Source organism: Maylandia zebra, linkage group LG23, assembly GCF_041146795.1.
Source record: "Maylandia zebra isolate NMK-2024a linkage group LG23, Mzebra_GT3a, whole genome shotgun sequence".
Lineage (NCBI taxonomy): Eukaryota > Metazoa > Chordata > Actinopteri > Cichliformes > Cichlidae > Maylandia > Maylandia zebra.
This window is the reverse complement of record NC_135188.1, coordinates 12,442,910-12,466,680: the sequence shown is the minus strand read 5'-3', so window position 1 is coordinate 12,466,680 and position 23,771 is coordinate 12,442,910. Positions and strand designations below refer to the sequence as shown.

The following is a 23,771-nucleotide window of genomic DNA, read 5'->3' as shown; positions in this document are numbered from 1 at the left end:
GCTCATGGAAACTCGCAGGCCTTTCTGAGGTCCCCTGTCCTTTTCCCATAAGCAGGACAAGGACATTTAACATTAGTGCAAACTTTTGCTCTTTCAGCTAAAGCACCACTTCCAGTGCTATCAGGCTTTTATCCATAACCCCACCCAAGCACCCATTAGCCCCACCTTCCTGGCACAACATCCCAAAACCATGACCACACACACAACACACGCACGCGCACACTCACACTCACACTCACACCCACGTATAATTATTAGAAAAAAAAAATAGCTGTAGCACAACACGTTATTTTAAGAAAAACGAGTGTAGACAGAAACAAAAGGCTATACATCCTTACACCTCAAATTCTATTTTCCACAAGGATACAAAGAGTGAGAGAAAGCAAACTCAAGTAAGTAGACACACATTTCTGCATATGTATTCCAGAGAAGGGCATCTGTGTGTGGCTTAGTCAGGGAGGCCCAGCCTGGAAAAATTATAGACATACTTTCAATATCTCTTGTTTACAGTAGACTAAGATGGAGGGCAAAAAACTTTGGTTAATCAACAAACAACATAAGACATTTGGGGAAACATTAAGGTCCAATGAAACATTGTGTTTAAGATGACCCACGGGTCTTGACAGGTAAAACTTCTGCCACGTCAAGATAAGTGGGTTTAGGCAGTCCAAGCCAAGTACCACGATACATGAAGATCACAAGACATTAGACTGCCCCGCTTACATCGGTTTGCCTGCAGGAGTCAAACTGTGCAATAATTAACCCCATCTTTATCATAACGAAACAACAAAAATAGAAACTAACTCTCAAGACCTGGCCAAACCCTGACAATGGCCAACAAGGGTAAACAAAGAGTTATGCAAATCTGCAACAAGAGAGCCGTGAAGTAAACAAGCAACTGTCCAATGTGTTGTTCTACAATATGGTATTTTCGCTCCTGTGGTACCGCGGACCTATTATCACTGCAGTTCCTCCGAGAACACATGTAGATTTTAGAGTAGCTGGTGAACAGATGGGGTAGACACCAAGTTTGTTTATCCAGCGTTGTCCTGAGACCCTTCAGCCTGCCAGCCAGCAATGCATGCTTGTGCACATGCATGCAAAAAAAAATAAAACAATAAAAATGCATGTATGCACGCACACAGTGCTCTTTCCACTTGTCTACCTCCTCCTTCTATCCCCTTACTTTACATTAAGACGAAAAAAAAACAAAAGAAAAACAAACAAAAAAACCAATCACTAGATTTTTTACAACTAAATTCAAGTGCATTCAGTTACATGGATTGATTTACTCTTTTTTGTGTGTGTGGACCTGCCTGGCTTCTCTTGTAGAGATCGACACTCGTCTCCTCTTTTCTTTTTTGGCAGCTTGTTGTCAAAACCTGAACGAAACCAGCGAAGGAGCTCGACTTCACCATCACGCACTGAAGGAAAAGGCTGATCTCATTTGCAACTGGTTTGTTTCAAAGTACCCGTTTCGTTGACCAAAGTGCCCTCCTCAGTAACAAAGTGCAATCATGACCTGCCTCTTCCCATCCAACGTGCAAAAGGACTGATAGTTGAAAAAAAAAGCACTACTGCAGAAATTACAGGGTGGGCTGGGGGAGGGGAGGCACTCTACATCACATGCATGTTCTCTTAACGCAAAAGGCTCAATGTGCTCGTATGGAAACTAAAGTTGGATTCTGGAGTTTATTATTGTCTAAGACGAACAAATCCAAACGTATGGAGTCGCTGACAATATTCAAACACATATGTCAGCTCTGGTGTTTTCCCCTTCTCTACAGGATACCTGGACCCAGTGAGCATGTGTGTGTGTTAGCGAGACAAAGTGTATTGGGGCTGGCAGCTCAGGGTGCATGTTTGAACAGGCTGTGGCTGACTCACACACGCTGATGATGTGGCCAGAGGGACCCTGGCTGCCACGCACACACACACACGCACGCAAACACAGTCGCACACTAAACTGCCAGCACCAGGCGTCCTCCCCACAGTAACACCAGGCTCTAATATAATAATATCCCCTCCAGGCTGGTTCGGGGGCATTAGAGGACTACAGAGGGAGAGGGAGCGAGAGAAAAGGCCTGATTTGATCCCCTCCTGCCTGGAAACGTGGCTGAGCTGGGGGAGATTATTTTTTGGAATGCAACAGACATTGCGAGATCCCCCTCCCCTTCCCTCGATCCCCTCCCCCATCAACCAGCTGCAGCTGCGCTCCTATTTGGCCTCCCAACTTGGACAGGTATTTATTGCTCTCTTCATCATACAGGTTGCCTTACGGTTGTGTGGTCCCCAGGGCAAAAAGATTGGAATAAGCATAAACCTCCTCGCACATCAGCCCGCTTCCTTTAAATATTACCTCTCCCTCAGTTGGATATCTTTAGTAAAGCTGTGCAAACATAGAAAAAAAAAAGGTGCTCGTCTATCTCTTCGTACTCTTTGTCACTCTCTCACTCAGGCTCCTTTAACCTGCGGTTGGTTAAGTGCTACCCGCGCCTTGTCACACAAGGACAGAATCCGAAAAACTGCAAAAAGTTAAGCACATTCATTCAATCGACCCCCTCGTCCTTTGGGCAGGAACTTTACATATCAAGTGTTAAGTTTAGGACAAATGGGTGAATCAATGCTTTTTTTTTTTTTTTTCCTCTCTCATCGAACATTCATACAGTTTGTTTTGTTCACCCACAAGCTTCACTCTCTGAGAAATATGACATCAAGCCTACGAGGAAAAAAAAATGTGATTGGTAACTACAACTCAGCATTAAGAGGGGCCAATGTCATATCACCACCTGCTGTATATACATGTATACAATAAAGTGTCAAGTACCCAAAGCAGTCAAAAAAATAAAATGTTGAGAAACAAAAATTAAGACAAAATCAAAAGGGCGAACAAACATATTGACACTGCAGGGCTGTGAGGGATAAGAGGCCACGTAGTAAAGCCAACATGTACATTGACAATGGTAGTGCTTCAGAAACACAAACCCTCTACCCCTCGTATTCCCGAGTCCTGCAATTGGCGAGCCCCCATTAAAGTGGATTTGACTCAAAGTGAATTTGCTTTTCAGTAAGACAAGCCATAGATTCTTAAAATGCATTTTAGAGAGTAAGTAACACTTCAATCAAACCCCTGCCTCATTCTTTCTGGAACATTTAGAGAAGAAAAACTGTTGCATCAAAACTGTGGCGAGTTTTCCTTGCATATGCCATATTGTGGCAATGGTGTTTCTATGGTAACTGTACATTTCAGACCTGCAAAGAATAGAAAAAGAGTTGTTTTCATTGGGAGGATTTGTCCTCGCTTCACCCGTACAGCAGCCAGAAGGTGCTTGACAGACACCTTTCTTAGAGCTTGAAGGCTGTGAGGACAAAACCAATAAAAATCTAAATCAACTGCATAGTTGCTCAGAGTTCCTTTGTATCTATCATACATTTGCCTAAGCACATATGCCACATATGTATAAAAACCCTATTATTACAAAGAAAGAAATGACCCAGAAAGTGGACGTAATGGGTGCATGATTTGAAGCGTTCTTTGCTCTTTAACAAATAAACCAACTTAAGTGCTTGCAATTCTACGCCGTGTCCTAAGTAATAGGAGAAAGAAATATAAAGATTAGATTTTTGTGACACCCTGATTTGGTTTATAGAGGAATAGTTAGTTGTTTGTTGTAGTTTTTTTTTTGTATTTTTTTTAAATTGCCTTTGCATCTTTTACTCCTCTCTGTTCATTGGCCTGTCTCACAGGCGGTGCAGAGTGACTATGGTGTCCAGCAGTGTCCTTGTCTTCCCTGCAGTCTCAGGGCCCTGCCTCCCCTGCTAGCTCCTGCAGCTGAGGACTGTGTGCATGTGCTCCAGCAGCAACCTCCACCTCCGCTGCCGAGGTCGACTCCGATCGCCGCCTTCCCCTGATGGTATGAGACCCGGGGCTGGTGTCGGATCCGGGGCTAAGCAGGCCCACGGGGGCCTCGAGGAGCCCTGGCTCTCTCACGCGAGGTTTCCGGCCTCGACGGGAGGGGATGCCGTTGCAGCCGTCCTTCTTGAGGTGGCGGTGCAGGTGATCCGAGCGCACAAAAGTCTTAAAGCAGCTCGAGCACTGATAGGGGCGCAGGCCGGTGTGTACACGCATGTGGTTCTTCAGGTCGTAGTTGTGAGCAAAGGCAGCTCCACATTGTGTACACAGGTAAGGCTTCTCTCCTGTATGCTTCCGCATATGAACCTTGAGCTTGTCCTGCCTGAGAGGGAGAAAAATAAACACGGTCGAGTAAGAATACAAAGGCAAAAACTCTGCTGCACTAGAAGATCGGTTCACACCCATTTGAATGCACTTAGTGCACACAGCCAACTTCAGGTTCTAATCACTCGTGCAATATCACGTACAAATACATAATTAACTCAAACTATATTATTAATTCTCACACATACAGTGGCCAGCCTAATATGCTTTGGATGGATTTATTTCCCATTTAAGAGCCATCTCCTGGATCTCCTCCAGTTCTGTGAAGGTACCCTGTCTAACTGACGAGAAGCCATAAACTTAACCTTTTAATTTGTGTAAATGCACGCAAGAGCACTATTGCTAAATGATAACAATATCAGTTTTATATCAGCGTTTTACGCCTTTTGTTAACATGTATTTGACGACAATACAACAACAATTGACAGATTGCAAAAATGTTTAATGGACACCTGAATTTCCTCTGCAGCGCAACGGTTGCAGGATAATTTGGAAAGAGCTGACATTTATTGTGAAGTAGTACTGTAGTACTGAGTGCAGCTCAAGTTTGCAGCTTATATTTATCCACAAGAGTCGTACTGGGACCGACTTCTGTAGGTGTCGCACATGAGCGAATAAAACAGCTCATGTGGAAAACTTGCTTTCCAAATTGTGAGGTCTACAACACTGCAGTCAAAACAGCATACAGCATGACTCTATATCAAAACGCATCTCATAACACAAAACTATTTGACTTTCCAATGACACCACCTACTAAACTTTATCAGACTTCTTTGGCCTTCATCTGACTCTTGTCCTTCCCTCCCCCCTTTAGCCCTTACTATCTCTCCAGCTCCGAGCTCTTAAATCGCCTAACCCTTCTGTACCGAGGGCAGAGGGCTTCTAAACAAACAAGCGTAGTTAAGACAACTGCATCTGAACACATACACACCCACCCACAGGTGTGTGTATGCAAGTGCCAGGTAAGTGGATTAGCTGTCATACAAGGAAACAAATAAACCCACTGCAACGCTCAGAGGTCTGTATACCTGTGCCCTAAATAGAAATGTTAACCACGAAACGCATGTGTGTGCACACATACACAAACACACGATGCAGACGCATAGTTAGGGTGAAGCATTGGAACAAAGTGGCACACTAACAGAGGTGAATTATTTAAAGGACAGGGGTGATTTATTGCTGTGCGATGCACACTCTTAACCTTGTTCAAACAGGATTAAGATTACAGTGCCCCCTTCCCACTGCCAATCTGAATTTACGTAAATTTAGATTGGTCTTCCCTACCTGCCAGCAGAGGTTTTGGCTATTTCTAGCCAACTGTATCTATTTCCAGCACAAGTCCACTGATTAATTAATTAAAGGAACGATTTCATGGAAAAGTTAAGAATTAAATAAGAGGAAAACATGTGCACTCGAGTACCCTTCTGTAGCCTAGTCACATTTATTTGAGCAGGACATGGCAGATTTCATTAGAGAGGTAAGGGAGTGACAGAAAGAGAGAGGAGGGGGTGGTGTAACTACTCTGCTGTGGGCAATAATCAACATAACCAGAGATCAAAAGTTCACATTACTGCATTGGAGCACATAGAGCACCATCCAGCGCCTGTAATCCCCCTCTGTATCAGAGCACAGCACTTTATAGCAGCCTTCCACTAGATAACACTACCATGGCACTGCCTTCTTTTATAGGACCCCTACGTTAAAATTCCAGGACTTTGCTATGAAGGCTGTCACAATAAAACAGACCTTTACAACCCTCCAGCCCCCTCTCTCTGACCTGAAAGATTCTACGTGGCATTGTTATTAACATTCAGCTTCAATGTTATGTCGGGAAAAATCCTGGTTAGGGCCTAATCACTCCATCTTCACGTAAATACACACGCACACACACAGCTTCACAAGCTGCACTGTCTACTTAATACAAAGCTAAGTTGGTTAGCGCTAATACTCCTGCTCTTGGCTTTGTGTTTCCCTGCTGCTGGCCATTTTGTCAACAGTGTCCAAGACTATTAGCACATGTGACTTGAGGAAGTCTCTTCATTAATTGGGCTTACCTGGTAAAGCGCACTTTGCAGATGGCACATTCGTAGGGTTTCTCTCCCGTGTGCGTTCTGATGTGACGCGGGAGCTTGCCTGCCCCTTGAATGACCTTGGAGCATATGGGGCACTTCTGGAAGGCCTTGGAGCGCATCTTCCGTTCTCCTCCACCCCCGCTGGCTCTCTCTCCGACCCCCCTCTCTGCTCCTACTCTGTCTTGGGCTGTACTGCCTCTTGATAACCAGAGTGATGGCACTCCCTGCGTTACAGCGGATGACGCTGTATCTTCGTGCTGTGTACTGCTAAAATAATTCAAGTAAAATTCCATGTCAGGGTCATCGCCATCTCCCTGGTCCTCACCGGTCGTAGCACGCTCCTTCTGCCTCTCGATGGAGTCCATCATCTGCTGCAGGAGGGCACTTGCTGAACCCCTCTCCGTTATCATCGCCTCCCTACAAGTGTCCTCCGTTTCGGGCTCCTGCCCCAGCCTAGAATTGTGAGGGAGGTAGAAGTGTCCGTTTTGGGACGGAGGGTAGTATGAGGACCCCAGGGTTCCTCCATTACCCTGCACCGCGTCCCCATCCTCATCTTCATCCTCATCGTCGTCTTCTTCCTCTGGTTCCTGTTTAGGGACCTGGGACAAGGCGAGGGCCAAGGGGGAGTAGTACTCGCTGGGGCCAACAGGGGCCCCGTTGCTGGGGGTGCCCCCATTACCGTGATTAAAGTGCAGGTGTGCGGTGGGCAGGTCCCTGAGCTCCGGCGTGCTGCAGCTGCTGCTCCAATGCGCCCCTCTCTGGAAGTACTCCAGATACTCCTGGGCCCGCACCCGGTTCCCCTGCTCCCTTCCTCCTTTGCCTTTCCCATCCTCATCTTCACCCTCACCTTTTTGCTCACTGCCCGCCTAAAAATAAGAACAAACGAAGTGTTACAAGCCTGTGAAAAAAAACACAAATAAAAACATAAAGAGAAGACGGACTAAAGGTAGAGGAGGAAATGCATGTTTAAAATAAAATGTTTTAAAATGTTTATCAGATACAAAAGGATGATGCGTGCAGACCTGTAGGGTCTGATGCTTTTCAGCACTGACTCGGTATCCTGGATGCAAACCGAGGCGCTCAGTACGCTCATGGGTATTAGTATGCGCAATGAGAAAATGAAAACTAATTGGCAAAGAACATTCATGCCCGGTGTATGTATAAAACGAACAATAACGCAGCACACGATCCTGTGTATGTCTTCGCTGCCGTACTCTGTAACTCTTAAAAACACCAGTCTTGAAAAAGGTTGTCAAGAGGCTTCAACTTTTGATAAAATGTAACAACAGATGCTAGAAAGCTTCCGATAATGATTTGACATCACATCATCTTATCTCATGATGTAAAGCATTATCCATGCAGTGCAGCATGTCACAGCTACACTTGATCACATTGAAATGTAGTTGCAATGTGCTGTGTCTGTACTCTGTTAAAGAGCATGCTGTCGCTCCATGAATGCTGTTGGCTCAGAATGAGTAAGCGCTGAACTAACCCCACGGCTGTGGGAGTGTGTTTGGCATAGTGAGAGAAACTGATAAAGGCCGTGATATAAGCTTCACTATGCTGAGCATTAATTGAAGTTGATGGCTTAATGACAGGGTGGCCCTTTGACCATGTGAATGAATCAGTTACTTGGATAAAGTACAGTTCATGCCTAAATTTGAATTGTGACACAAGTTACTTTAGCATTAAAAGTCTCATACCGGCGGGGAGAGCACTTTGGTGTCCAGCAGGTGTGTACAGACATCCTGGACAGGTGGGATTTCCAGGAGACGTGCAGCAGCAAGGATCTCAGCCACACTGCTGTGACTGACTGTCAGCGTGGCCGTGTAGGCAAAGTCCAGCAAAGCTCCCAGAGCCTCCGCTGTCACAAAGTCGATGTTGTAGATGTTCTGTTGGTCGGCGGCTACCCCTGACGTGAAGAGCTTATGGAAGTAGGTGCTGCAGGACGCCAGGACGGAGCGGTGAGCTGGGAACTCCCGATCTTGGGAAACCAGGAGCACGTCACACAGCAGCCCGCTGAGCCGCTGCTTGTTCAGGCTGCCCAGTATGTCTGCGCTGTGTTCAGGGAAAGGGATCCCCACAGGACCTTCCTCCGCCTCTCCCGCTCCACCTCTCCCTCCTCCACCCCCACTGCTTGCTATCCCCCTGAGCCGCCTTCCGCCCCTCCCGCCGGCTCCTAACGACATCTTCCACCAGCCTGCCGCCGAGCCGCCTAGCACAGCCCCCACCCGTGTATCCGTCCTGCCGTCTGTCCGTCTGCCTATCTGAAGGAGAGTAGAAACAGGTGGAAAAGAAAAAGAGGAAATTAGCAGACAGGTATTACATGGACGCAGAAAGAGAAACAAACATGTATTATCTGAATCAAAAGTTTGCGGAGGCCTTATTTGAAAATTATTTAAATATCAAGCACAAGAACGGAGAGCTCTCAGTTCACAGTACGCAGCTGGTAAAAATACACGCATAAAGATTTTTAAATATCTTTGGAAAAACTGCAAAAACATCTACGAACTTGGGCCATATCTGGTAGCCCAAAAATTGACAATATTGTCAAATATAAAACTGAATGTACAATTAGGGTGCCTCCATTTGAGCTTTGAAGCAACATGTGAATACAGTCAAAAGAATTTCATTTCTTAAAAATTGTCATAACCAGTCTGTAGCCTAATATGATACCATTTGAATACAGACTTTTTTCTAGGCTATGATCTTCAACCAAATAAACTGTACTGACTTTTCCAGCCGGTCAATAAAAATTTCTAATGACTCACTCATCTTTATTCATTAATTTCTTGGCAGTTCAAAAACTTCTCTGCTGCTTTTTCACACCAACATGTCGACAGTTTCTGTGAAAATACATCAAACCTTCCCAGAACCACATACATCAAAATCTTCATGACATGCTGCTCAAAATAAAAAGAGCCTGCTATAAACCTGACTGAAACCAAACTTCACCATGAGCATTTCACACTTGCCAAATTTGCTGAACGCTGTAAACAATTTACTTTGTTCAAGCAGATTGGTTACAAACTCTGTGCAAAACAGGTCTGTTACATATATTTGGTGCAAAGAATTAGATTCTAATGGTGCTGAATAAACAGTAGCCTGCAACAATTTACATTTGGGTCAACAATTGGGTGAAGATGTTTGGACTGCATCCATGCAGGTGGCTAGGAGCCCATTTCCTTGTATATACGCCCACATCTATGGGAGTGTGCATGCACTTGTGCAAGGAATCAAGTAAGAGGTCGTGGAGGACAGATAGGCAGAGGGCTGTGGGGATCAGAGTGCATGCTGGGAGCTGGGCTGTGCAGGCTATGCTCTCTGTGTCGGTGGAGAGCCAGAGAGGGAAGTGAGAGAGGTGGAGGAAAAGAGGTGGAGGGGAGGGGGGGGGGGGGAGGGGGGCTGCCAGAGCAGACCCTGTGGAAAAAACTCCACAGGAGGAGGAAGAGGACACGCGACAAGCTGCGAGGGAACGGTATTAAAAAGGGAGGTTGTCAATCCGGTCTGAGCTGGTTACCCCACCCTGTACTGTGTGCCAAGTTTCAGAAAAGGCCTGTCCCCTCGCTCACATGTGGGGGGAGATTAAAATGATCGACTGAAGCCTGCGCAGTGGGAGGGGGGTTTCGGCAGAACAAGCCATCCTTGATTTCTCTATGAACGCACGGGCACACAAAATACTGTAACATCAATAACATATCAAACACACACATACAGACTCCAACCCTTTCCCCCCTTCTCCATCTGCCAGGGAGACCCAGCAGGGGGCAGCGGGTGGTGGTGGGAAGCAGGGATGTGTTGCATGTGCTGCTCTCTACGAGAGCAAGGCATTGAAATGACATTCCTTCAGATCAGACCTTCTGGTGTGTTTGTACACTACACCCCACTAACAAACCTGCCAAACCTGGCTGCCTCTCCTCTTTTGTCCCAGTTCACCCATGCTAACCTCTCCTTCTCTCTCCTCTGGAAAAATCTGATGACACACCTGAGATTTGGCAACATGTCACCTTTGTACAAATAAGCAGATGCATGTTTAAGCTTATTATGAGCAACTAAATAGGTCAATGATTTTTTTTTTTTTTTTGCATTAATTACCCAAAAATCTAAAAGCTTCTACATCCAGAGATCACACACAAGACTGATTTACGTGTTTACATCGTTGTGCTGTGTTTGATTAGTGTTAAATATGTAATGGCTCCACCATTTTTTTTTTATTATTTGCTGTAATTCTCTCTTAACTCAATTCAGTTTTGATAGGCAGCTGACCAGAAAGCCTCTGCAAACCATCCGGCCATACAAACTCCGTCCCAAACTCCACCAACTGGGACTTAACTCCTCTCTGTGCAACTGGATTGTGGACTTCCTCACTAACCGTAGACAGAGTGTCAGAGTGGGTAAGAACACCTCTTCCACCCTTGTGGTCAACACCGGTGCCCCTCAGGGGTGTGTTCTGAGCCCTCTGCTATACACTCTCTTCACCCATGACTGTATTTCCTCCTGCGCGTCCAATCTCATTGTTAAGTTTGCAGATGACACTACAGTGCTCGGACTTATATCCAACAATGATGAGACAAACTATAGGACAGAGGTGCAACAACTAGAGTCATGGTGCCACGACAATAACTTGGTCTTAAACACCAAAAAGACCAAGGAGATCATTGTAGATTTCCGGAAGAGGGGTCATAACAACCATCTGCCTCTCTTCATTGGCAGTGAGGCGGTGGAGAGGGTGAGCAGTTTTAAATTCTTGGGGGTAACTGTGACCGAGGACCTGTCCTGGGGCAACCATATCACCTCAGTTGTACGGAAGGCCCAACAGCGCCTCTACTACCTGAGGAGACTGCGGAGCGCACACATTCCCAGATCTCTGATGTTGAACTTCTACAACTGTACCATCAGCAGCGTTCTGACGTATGGATTTCTAGTGTGGTTCCCCAGCTGCACCAAGGCCGATCAGCAAGCACTCCAGCGGGTGGTGAAAGAAGCTGGCAGAATTATTGGAACAAGTCTGCCAGAGATCAGTAATATCTTCCCCACTCGCTGTCTGAGGAGGGTGCACAGTATCCTGCGGGACCAACATCACCCTGCGCGCCACCTTTTCCATCTGCTGCCCTCAGGGAGAAAGTACAGGTCTATACAGGCCAGAACATCCAGACTGGCCAACAGCCTGTATCCACAGGCTGTGAGGCTCCTGAACTCTCTGCCCCCCTCTCACGGACAATAACCATATCCAACTTCTTAATAGCAATGAACTGGTCTGCATTGGTGCATCATATCTTTATTCTCTTCCCCCTCCTGCCCCCCCCCCCTCTTTCTTAAATAGATAACTATCATATCTGATATCATATCTCACAGTACAATAATATTGAATGGGTTGCATTGTTGTATTTTGTCATGTTTCTCAGGTCTTTGTCTGAATTTCTACGAACATTATTGCTAAGGATTGTCTTATTGCATTGGAGTCACACTGGGTTAAATATGTACACTTGGGTTTTAAGGGGTATTTATTATTTTCTTCTTTTTTTTTGGGTTGTATGGAAGCCCCAAACGCAATTTCATTGTTCTTGACAATGACAATAAATAAAATAAATACTAAACACTGCCAACGTCTTTCGCAAAGCTCTGATAGAAGCGGACTGTCAGACATGGCAAGAGCAAATTTTATTATCCAACCCCTCATCTGAATATGTTGAGGGAGGGGAGGGAGATGAGAGCAAAGACAAAGAGAGATGACACGGGAGGGAGAGAGCGAGCACGAGCGGTATGAGGTGGAAGAAAGAGCAAGAGAAAGGGCAACCACATGGCTACCGGTCACGTCCTTCGCAGGTGGAAATAGATCTCTGTGAGCCCATCCAGACCCGAGCCAACCTGCTTTTCTCTAATACAGATCTACAGCACCTGCACTAGACCAGACAAGCTTGTATAGCACGCTATCCCCCGCACATACAAAGCTGACCCTAGGTCACGGCTTTTTGGGGTAAAGACGTTGAGCTGAGAGGAGATAAAGAAAAAAAACAAAACACACACGCATACATGCGCAAACTTGATCCAGCGCCAATGAAGCGCGGAGGCACAACTCCGCATGCAAAAGCCACCTGTCCTCAAATAAACCTACAAAGAGCACTACGAAAGAGGAAACACAGTGCAACAAACCTGATCCTGACACCTCCTCATGGCTTGAAACATTCCTTATCACTAATTCATGCCTGTGGGTGACAAGGCCCACAGCCCGGCACAAAGCAGCGCAGCAGCTGTCTGTGTCCCTGGTGCTCCCCGTCCAGGGTAGGGCCTCCTCTCAAAGCTCAGTCCATGAGCACCCAGGCCTGCTTTGCAAGTCAAACAAGTCCTTTAAAATAGGACCTACCCATCCCTTCCCCGCCCTCATCACCTTCATTTCATCTGTAATCTGCCCCTTCCCATATATCTGCACACAACGGTCGTTTTTGACTTTCTGTTTTGCTGTTGTTTCGATTGACTGTGCAGTGACCTATGCATTAAATATCTTTGCCAAGACAGTTGTACCCGATTTTAGTCTCACTCGCAGACAAACACGTTATGACGGGAAGCGCGGGTATTTAGTAAAAGCAGTAGTATTTTGGCCGAAACACATCATCTGTGAAACATACCACTCATTCCAAAATACAAAGAAACAGTCTGCGCAACCTCAGGTGGTTTTTAGATGAGAAAATATATTGCCTAATGCACACAACAACAAAAAAGCAACCGAAAAACAACCGTCAACCAAATTTCACAGCGAATACCACATCAGTATCTGTCTGTTATTCAAAACTTTCAGTTACCTCTTTCTTAAACTTGAAAAACATGAAAATTTGTAATTGGCTCATAAAAATATTACACAACTCAAAAGTGCTGAGAAATCTGCCTTTAAAAGAGAACAAGCAGAACAAACATGAGTGAATTAAAGAGCCCTTAAACTATAAATGCTAATGGAGCATGTAGCAGCCATGTTTTAAAAGTGAAATGCAGGAAAATTATTAATTTTATCTGTTTGTAGTCCTAGACTTTTTACAAGAGAACAATTATTTCTCAATTTTACTCGGGTGAAGACTTTATGCATTCACCATCTCATTCGCTATCCAAGTAACTCATTTATTAGGACCTCAAGTGTTTGTATAAAGACTCGAGGAAACTGCGGCTCCAGAAATGAAAACGTGAAAAATCTTTGCATCTGGTTGGCCCTATGGCCCCGTCTATTCTTCCATAACACTTAAAAAAAAAAAAAAAATCATATCTCTTTCTCCCTTGCCCTTATTTCACAAACTAACTCAACTGTTTTTGCCTCTATGGCAACAACCAAGGGAATCACTTTACTCAGGTCAATAAAGTTCAAGGTGGGACAAAGAGGACATCGCAAGATAACTGGAATGAGGAGGGGGGTGGCAGTTCCTAGGAAAAGTGGATTTTGATCAAGTGCCACAGCTAAGTGACTCATTGCTGCCAGCAGTGGAAGGAAACCTGATTGGTCATATTGGGAGCGAAGCAGGAAGAGAGTAAGCAACTGATAAAACTGAAGCTGCGAGGGCTGGCCTAGGCCTGGCAGCTTTCACTAGAAACTAACCATGGAAGCACTGCCAAAACATAGACACAAAGCCAGTGAAAAGGTGGTGGGTGAGGCAGGGCGTTAAACTTACAAGCTCGCTCATAACTCATGAGCACATGGAGGCCCAGGAATCCGGCTCAGATGTCAATGATAAACTCAAGAGATCTCATTCGGTTACCTGGTATAACCTGTTACAATAAGTGGAAAGGTAACCACCCACAAGTGGGGCAAAGTTTAATTTGAGGAAGCCAGCAGGGGGATTTATGATTTCCTTAAAGAGTGTTCGTGCTGCCATACAGCTCCAGAAGAGAGACATGTAGCTGCTGTCAATGAAGTGCAGAAGCCCTCAAACTGTTCTGAATTTGCATGGTTTTATTTTCCTGACCGTTTGCACTGTAGTACTCAGACCCACAGCCTACTAAACACACAAACAAATAAAAACAAAACTGTGATTCACTTTAGCATGACACATCGAAATGACTGCTCTCGCAATGCACACAATAACAGAAGTATCTTTCTTTTTGCACCTGGACATCTTCTCTTATTAGACAGCATTTTACTTAAAGCATATGTAAATGATGTTCTGATGTAGTTTAAACTCCTGAAGTAGCAGTCTAAATAAAAAGGGACCTTCTTAAATAAAACACTGTTGCAAGCACTACAAATCTTGTTTTGTGGTCACTAAATGTAGAAAAGAAAATACCACGCTGGTAGATAATCAAATCTTTCAGATTTTGTTTTTTACAAGTAAAGCTTTAACTTCAACAATTCTTTAAAGCCAGTTACAGTTTTGTGGTTTTGATGACAATTTTGTGCCGCTGATCAGAATTATAAAACATGGTAGGGAGACTAACTTCTCTCAGGCTGCAGCATAATAAAACCACATCCACAGTCTGAGTTCCTTTTAGTGTGAGTAACATAGTTTGACACTGCCATGCTGCCAACCAGGAAGTGTATGAAAATCTAAGACGTGCCTTCAGAAACCGCACTACACCCCTACACTGCGTCGTCCGGCACAACTTGAGCTGGCCAATCGGTCGGTCCGCAGGCCCAACATGCCCCGGCTGCATCGCTCTGTGCATGCGCAGTCCAACGGGGAAAGAGGACTTCCTGTGAGTCTGTTGCAGGCGTGTAACAGAACCCGCTCTGTTATCAGATGACCAGCTCTCTGCTTGCTCGATCTCTCTGTCCCTACTGTCTGACCCCCCCTCCACGCACACACCACCGCCTCCCCCTTCCTCTCATCTGTCGCTCTCATCTCATCATTGCTCCATCTCTGTCTCAGAGTCTGCACTGCATGTATCCACCACATCACCCACTTCCCCTTTCCACTGCTGAGGAGGCAAAGCAGCGCAGACCAACCCACCCTCCCGAGTCTCACCATCCCCTAATGCATCCCACCCATCGTCTCTCTTGTTTCATTGCAAACCGATTCTCTAAATCAACGTGCGGACAGCGTCAGTTTGGTCTCATATCCTCCTTCCTGATCACTTGGCCTTTCTGCTTAATTAAAAATGAGCCTTTGGACTCTGTCCTACAGTTCTTAATATCAACTTCACAATAAATTAAAGTGTTGACAGAAGCCTGCCGCCTTCGACTATTCCATGGTTTTTACTTGATATTGAAAAACCCTCGCTTAACAAAACATTTAACTCCCCAAGTGTGGAAATTCAAGTCTAGCTTCACCCCCCCCCCCCACTCTGAAAAACATCTCAGCCTTTTACTCTCCCACTCTAATTTGATCAGGTTGTGTTGGCCTCTCCATAATAAATGTCCCAGAAGAGAACAGAAGAAGCCCCTTTACTCCCCCTAGACTTCAGCACAACAACAGAAAAACAACAGAGAGGGGTCTGTCTGTCTAGCCAGGCTGGAAGCTGTGGTATACTAAGCAGCTGACCAGGGGAACCAAACATTAGGGGGAAGTGAAGCTGCATTCACCATGGAGGAGGCTAACCAAACAATATGAACTGGAGATAAATGTGCAAACGCATATAAAAGAGCATGTATAGAGACGGGGCAGAGAAACAGTTTAGCACACAGCACGACAAGAAAATATCAACACGAGTGACACTAGATACTAGAGATTATGTGCCCACATGAAGAAAAAAAAAGTAAAACTCAACAAACACAATGACTGTTACATGCGATGTACAGTACACAGCCAACATTTCACTCCGAAACGAACCCTCAAACTGCCACGGCGACATCACGCAACCTGTCTTCTCAGTCTGTCTGAACCTGCTAGTTTTGGGCCATAGTGGTGTAGGCACAAACATACAGGAATATCAAACTGTATTCAGCCTCACCGCCAAATTGATGGGTGGTGTCTTGGACCTGCCCACAGCCACTGAAGTCCCCTGCAATTCCCCTGGAGTCTATTGTTGGTAACACAGACGCACACGCATGCGTGCACACACCCATACAAACACATATGGCGTCCTAGTTTAACCTCTTGCTGGAATTCTCTTGAAATAACTATACTTTTCTGACACAGTAGTACCTAAGAAATAACACAGCACAACATCAACACAACATTTACTGTAACTAATACATACATGCATTTGTTTGTAACACTGGGCTAAATAGAAAATATCGCCTGTCACCTTCGGAGAAACATTCCAAACACTTTCCCAGCACTTGGGCGTCTTCGTGTACTGCGCTCTGCTTGTACCCTCTCCGTGCCCACACACTTAAAAAACGAGTTCAGCAAGTATGCAAAGCCAAAAAATATGCATCTGGTTATCGGGCAAAGCAGCCGAGGGTTGCTATGAAGTCTTTAAACCACGAGCCGCAAGAAAGCATTACACGGCAGACAAGATTAGAATCTGCTTTTAACAAGATACTGGTGATGAAGTGGGTGAATGGACTGCGCAGAAAACATGTCATGAGATTGACCGTGGTGCAGCTGGCTGAGAAAACCTGAAATCAAGCCACAAGAACATAAGTTCTCCAGGAGAAGGTTTTCAGAGATTATGTGCTATTTTAATATTGCATGGACTTCGCTGTGACAGCTTCCCCTACAAGCGAAAATCAGCTGTCACGAGATGTGTCACATATTCTCTTTGTCAGCAAGAAGAGATGCCACTTACTGATGATTCTCAAATAAGCTGTTGCTCAACTGCTCACCTGTACCCTGTCAGCGATCAGCGTGGTCGCGCTGCTACAGTCTAGAAAACATCTGATATGGTGGTTTTTGTGGAGTTGGTTTAACAGCCCTAAAGAAGCAGCAGTACAGGATGTGCGACTGTCTTCATCTTTTCACTCTACTAATAATAGCAGCAGAGCAATTTAATCACAGCAGTAGGTAAAAAAACATTCAAAGAAAAGTGCATCTTAACAGCATAAAAATAACCCCCGTGCACAATGAGCTTAAATGGCCAGAGTTTAAAAAGTTAGCGTGGTGGAAAGGAAAAACTTTGTTTAAACAAGCAGCTATTTCTCTGTGCACAAACTTGCACTCAACAGTGACCTATTTGCCATTCTCTCCTTTATCTGCAAGTGGGTCAAGAACTCTGAACTCTGTCAAGCCCCTTTGCTCTCACCCACAACATGCTATGGCATTTATTTCCTCTGCTTGCCTCTCGTCTCCTTTCAGTGACAGCCTAAAGACCCAGTTTGTGTACGCGCGCGGGTGTGTGTGTGTGTGTGTGTGTGTGGATGCCTTTGTGGTGCTTACCAAATAGGCTGAAAATGTTTCCCGAGCCCTATCTGCCTCCCCTGCCTGCCGGCCAGCACTGCTGCCTCCGTCTCTGGGCAGGGCTAGAACTCCACCAGACAGGAAACTTACGAGTGGCCCTAGTCATACAGGCAAGCCCTTGCCTGATCCCACACAAACAGACACCTACCCCCCACCCCCCAACCACCAACACCACCCCCCCTCTATTTTCAGCCCACAACTCAGCTTTGCATCCCCCACCCTCATTGGCTTGACAGCAGCTCACTCACCACACCTCCTTGTTGGGATAGGCTGGCGGCTGTTCCCTTTCCTGGATGGCCGAGGGCAAGGCACTCTGGGATATAGAGTTCTGCAACTCCATCTGACCTGGTTTACGGTCCCTGCTGTACACTACGAGTCCCAGCTCCCTCTGCCCTCACCACCCCCACTATCTCCAAGCCTCCTCTAACGTAAGCACTCGGAGCTGAATTATACACTACAGTATGTTGCTAGCAGGCTGCCAGGTATTAAAGTACAGAGCAGCCATGTAGCAGGGCAGAGCTTCGCAGGGGGAAAAAAAAGCAACAACATTTCAGCCTCAACTGTCAGAGCAGTACTGAAGTCTTTCATCAGCTCACGCTACAGTGACATGGCAGACCCCTGAAACTCCTGCCCTAATTTGTGACTTATTCATATGGTGAGCAGTGTACCAGTGCCACTCCAACATGCCCTCCACACACAACTCACACCACACGGAGCCTTTCAATCGCTGCCATCCCCAAAAGTTGTTGCCATTGCTTTTATCATGTCCGATTGAATTATTTTTGGTTCCTCCTCCTTGTTCACTGCCCCCCCCCCCCCATCTCTTTCTCTCGCTCTCTATCTCGAGAACCCCCCCTCCCCTACTCTCCCTCCTCCACCACCTCCACCTCCTCTAAGTGCTTCCACCTGCCTGAAAAGTTAATGCCTTGAACACATCCTATAAACTTTATCTCAAGATTCCCCAGAGGTAAAGAGCAGCACAGAGGAAGTACTTTAGAAGGATTAAAACAAAAAGAGGAACCTTAACTGGAGACTACTGCTGCGACCCACCTCTCCTCTCCTCTCTGGCCAACCCCCCCACCCTGCTCTCCTCTCTGGCCCCCTCCCTCATTCCTCTCCTCTTCTGCCCTGCTCTCCTCTGTTCGACAGGCCCAGGGCAGACAGAAGGGGGGGATGACAGGGTGTCTTTAGCTCACCTGCGATGGCCGTGGTGGTGCTTGTTGTGGGTTAGCTCAGCCCTCTCCTCTCCTCCTCTCCGGAGCTCTCTCTCCCTCTCACTGTTGTGCAGCTTAAAGCCCCGTATGCGCTAACCAAGCAGCAGCAGATCAACTCAATTCCCTTCCTGGTTTCTGGAGGGCAAAGAGGTCCCTCCCTTTCTCTCTCTCCCTCTCTCTCTCTCTTAAAGAAACAGCATCCCCCCCCTCGCTCTCTTCTCCCTCCTCCCTCCGTGGAATAAAAGTAAAGTGAAAATCATTTTGCGCTAAAACAGTTGACAGTTATCAAAGTAATAAGGTCACTCACATGTAACACCAATCATTAACCCACAGCTTCCCACTCAGCAGTTTCACAGTGAATGTCTTCCAGTGTTCCCCTCCACAGACAATCGTGTTTTCTTTCTTTCTTTCTCTTTCTTTCTTTTTTTTGGGGGGGGGAATGCTAAACAGTGTTGTAGTCCGTGTCTGTTCTCACCCGCCTCATCTCTTGCTGCTCCTTTCCTTTTCTCTGTCAGTTGAGTCGCACCCACCCATCCTATTGCCTGAGGTCATGGTGTCCCACCCCAAAAGCAAGTCTTGGCACATTCCAGCACATACACTGGGGGCTGCCAGCAACCCCCCTCTATACACATACACTCTGGCTCTGCACAGTGTTTGTGCATAATACCTGCCAGGCTCCAACAGGTGAGGTATTAGAGAAGACATTTCTAAGTGAAAACGTGTCTTACCCACTGTGGAGAACAGCGAGTTCCCGTGTGTAAATTTACAGTCCGTGTATCTGATGTTGCGCCACTTCCAACCACCCACTGGCACACCCCCTCAGTGAGAGCAAGCCAGCCATTGTACCACTGAGTGGGATGGAGCATAAGATGTATTTGATAATCGTGTTGCACCATGAACCAACCCAGCACACCTCTGAATGCACTTTTAAGCAAGATGTTTTAAGCACGCACATACAAGACACACTTTACACAATGTTGCTGTTTGTGAACAGTCTTTGAGCCACACAGGAGTCCCACAGTGTAGCAGAGCCTGACACTGACTTGGCACTGCACACATGCAGGGGAATTAAGGGCTATTTGGCAGGGTGAGGCAGTGACACACTGTCTGTCTAGAGGGCACTGTTCAGCCAATCTCCACATTAGCACGTGGGAGTTATAGCTCACAAAGTTCAGAAAAACATGTGAATTGCAGTATGTGAACCTTTGATGCTACCACTTGCTATAATTTCCAAAGCTAAGACAAGAGAATGCAGGTTGACCGGCTGTGGCCAAAGCGAAATGAAAAAACAAACAAACAAACAAACAAAAACCAAACCAGGATATACACATTCACATAAATACATAAAATTTTCACAAGATGCCTTCTATTCAGTTTTGCCCTAATTACCCACAATGAAAATGAGTTGTTCTCAGTCCACAGCAGTCTGAGATGATGTCAGACATTTTTATAGCAATGTCGCTTTTCGGTCCAATATAAACTGGTCCTCCCCAGTGCCAGACACCCCACATCAGATCTGGATTTGTCATTACTGTCTGAATGATGGTTTTGATTATATCTCAGCAAAAAAAGAAGGCAGTTAACAAGAATTCCTGTCCACAGACTGCCATGACCTTCTTACAAAAGGTCGATATATATTTGGTAAAAGATTTCTGTGACCACAGGCATAGACTTTTTTGTATAATCTCCAGTTTAGTCTTTAGCACATTTCACATGTAGGTAATAATGCTTAGTTTAATGAAACTGGCACAGGCTATTGTGTCTGTAAACATTTTTTCTTCCTGTATATGCAGGCCCCAAAGTACACTATCAGTGTAACTTGTAACTGTGAGTTGCATGTTATTATAGCTATCGTTCAAAAGGATTTCTAATGTACTAATGAGTGGAGAGAGTGTGTTGAGAGGATGGAAGGAGCACTTTGAGGAGTGCATGAATAAAGAAAATGAGAGAGGGTGGACAACAGATGGAGGAAAGTTAGTGAATCAGGAAGTGCAGAGGATTAGTAAGGAAGTGAGGGCAGCTAAGGCATGAAGAGTGGAAAGGCACTTGGTTCAGATGACATACCTGTGGATGTCTAGAAGAGGGCAGTGGACCTTTTGACACTGTTTAACTCAATCTTAGAGAGTTTGAGCCTGAGGACTGGAGAAGAAGTGCACTGGACTGATTTTCAAGAACAAGACTGATGTGCAGAGCTGTAGTAAATACACAGGGATAAAGCTGATGAGACAAACCGTAAAGCTGTAGGAAAGATTTGTTGAATCTAGGTTAAGATGAGAGGTGACGATCAGTGATCAGCAGTATGGCTTCATGCTGAGAAAGAGCCCTACAGATGTGATCTTTATTTTGAGAGTCTCAATGGAGAAGTACAGAGAAAGTCAGATGGAGCTACACTGTGTCTTTGCGGATCAGAAAAAGCAGATAATTGGCTGCTGAGAGAGGAACTGTGGCACTGCACGAGGAAGTCAGGAATGGCAGAGCAGTATGTGAGGGTAGTGCAGGACATGTATGAGGACAGAGGCAGCGGTGAGGCGTGAGGTAAGAGTGACAGATGGCGTTAAGGTGGGGGTGGGATTACATTGGGATCTGCTCTGAGCCTCTTCTTGTTTGCAGTGTGGACAGGTTGAGAGATGAGGTCAGACAGGACTCTTCAAATGAGACTGTGATCTGTAGTGAGAGTAGGTAGCATGTGGACGAGAGCCTTCAGAGGTGGAGGTATGCTCTTAGAGAAGAGGAATGACAGTCAGGAAAAGGAAGACAGAATACCTGAATGACAGGGAGACAGATGTAACAGTCAAGCTGCAAGGAGCAGATGAGTTTAAATACCTGGGGTCAGCCAACACAAGAGAGGTAAAGCAGAGAGTGCTCCATCGCAAATATAGCAAAGAATATACAACTGGATTAATGTCAGGGGATCTGTCCAGTTAATAGCATTCACTTCTGTCTTTAAAAGAATGGTTACTTAGTTACGGACCAAACACTTCTCTACCAACATTCACCGGGCATGTGTTCATGATCTTTGGTAAAATTTAATAAGGTCTCTAACTCGTTTATTCTGTTCCAGCCCAGTACGGCCACACTGCATTAGAAACACGCAGCGGGTGTTACCAAAATTTTTTCCAATGTGGGTGACCCAGAGGAAATCAGAATATTAGATCAGAAACAAACACAGTACAGAAAACCAGGACAGAAATCATTGTTTGTGTTTTTTTAGGCTCATGTGCGGCTATGTGCCTATAACGTGAAAATTGGCAGAGCCAGAAAAGTGCTTCATATAAAATAACTGTTTAATCATACACATGTAGTAAATATCTATAGTAAAATATCTAAAGTAAATTTACTCATTACGGGGAATGGGCCTTTTCAAAATTATGCATGTTCATTAACAATGTGGACACCTTTTTAAAAAAATTTTATTACTCATGTAATACTGAGTATGTTTATCTAATAAAAAACGCATAATACATTAAAATCTCTAAAATAAGTAAATAAAGCTTTAAATTCAATAATATAGAATAAAATGCACATTATTTGCATACCAAATACAGTGGAACAGAAGTAATAGAGTCTGGAGCCTGGATCTGCCGAAGATTCTTCCTGTTAAAAGAGTGTTTTTCCTTCCCACTGACGCCAAGTGCTTGCTCACAGGGGGTAGTCTAATGGTTATATAATGGTTATATAAATAGAAACTGAACTGAACAGAACTAGAGCAGCCAAGCGGCGGTGCTCGGCCTCTAAGTTACTTCTGCCTCCGTTTGTTTTATTTATTTTTTTTAGCGTAGTTTCGATCTGCCTCTCAATGCTAAAGTAACACTGCCCCAAAAGTTTTTAAAAATTACATTAAAAAATATAAAGAATAAAACTTACCGCGCTGAAGTCAGCATTCAGCAGCCTGGATTCCAGTCGCCATTTAGGTGTTAACCATCAAAGTTAGCTAACTAGGCTATCCCTACTCAGGGCACTGTTGCTAGGGTTACCAGCACTGATGTACGGAATTCTGTCAGCCAATCAGAACAGCTCCACAGGCAATAATTAAGAAATACTAAAGCCATCAAGCTAATCCCACTTACTACCTGCCACTCAAAATTCAGACTATGCACTAAAAGTAAGATTTTGTAAACATGTAGCCAAATTGTATTTTTATTTCATCTTTTTTTAATCCTTAGTTACTAATTTCTTTAAAATTAATGATTAAAAGCTGAAGAAAAAGCTAGCTGCAGTTTGCATATCTTAACTATTCAAATTAAAGGGGCTACACTCTCAGGCAGTTTTATTAGACACACCTGTTAATTTCCTCTTTATCTAAACAGCCAATCACATGGCAGCAGCTCAGTGCATTTAGAAAAGAAGTCATAGTTAGGACAACCTGCTGAAGCTCAAACCGAGCACCAGGTTGGAGAAGAAAGACGATTTAACTGACTGAATGTGGCAAGGTGATTTTTCCAGACAGCCTGGTCTGAGTTCTGTAGAAATTGTTGATTTACTGCGTTTTCCCACACAACCACCATTTGCAGAGAACTGTCTGAAAAAGAGAAAATATCCAGTGAGCAGTGGTTATCTGGGTGAAAACACCTTTTTTGACGTCAGAGGAGATAGGCCTGACTACTTAAGCTTATAAGAAAATAAAAGTAACTAATTTCCAAGGTGTGCAGAAGAGCAATCTGTGAACACAAAACTTAGCAGTGCTAGAGCAGCAGAAGACCACACTGGGTGCCACTCTTGTCAGCTGAGAACAGGAAACTGAGGATACAACTGACAAAAATTAGGCAACAAAAGAGTGGAAAATATTGCCTGTTGTGATAAGTGTGGATTTCTGCTGCAACATTTGGATGGTAAAGTCAGAATCCTGCCGTTTACAGTTTAGGCTGCTGCTGCTGGTGTAAATGTGTGTGTGGGGGAGGCGGGGGTCATGACCTGGCACACTTTGAGCCACGCTGAAACGCTACAGCCTGACTGACTGTTGTTGCCATCCATGTTCAGTATATTCATCTTG

The 23,771-nt window shown here is 45.1% G+C and overlaps 1 protein-coding gene across 5 annotated transcripts; it reads right to left on the bottom strand.

Annotated features, from left to right (window-relative positions):
- Positions 1-268: 268 nt before the first annotated feature.
- zbtb7a (zinc finger and BTB domain containing 7a) lies at positions 269-22,731 on the bottom strand. Of its 5 annotated transcripts, XM_076879938.1 has the most exons (5): positions 21,357-21,407; positions 20,846-20,973; positions 8,013-8,576; positions 6,292-7,175; positions 269-4,235 (listed from the first exon to the last, which is right to left on the bottom strand). In XM_076879938.1, the coding sequence occupies exons 3-5, from the start codon at positions 8,496-8,498 to the stop codon at positions 3,800-3,802; spliced, it is 1,806 nt and encodes a 601-aa protein (XP_076736053.1). In that variant the 5' UTR covers positions 8,499-8,576; positions 20,846-20,973; positions 21,357-21,407; the 3' UTR covers positions 269-3,799. The 5 variants fall into 5 exon arrangements, with proteins under 5 accessions (XP_076736053.1, XP_076736052.1, XP_076736051.1 ...); XM_076879937.1 differs by lacking the exons at positions 20,846-20,973; positions 21,357-21,407 and adding an exon at positions 22,646-22,731; XM_076879936.1 differs by lacking the exons at positions 20,846-20,973; positions 21,357-21,407 and adding an exon at positions 18,764-18,896.
- Between the last annotated feature and the right edge of the window lie 1,040 nt (positions 22,732-23,771).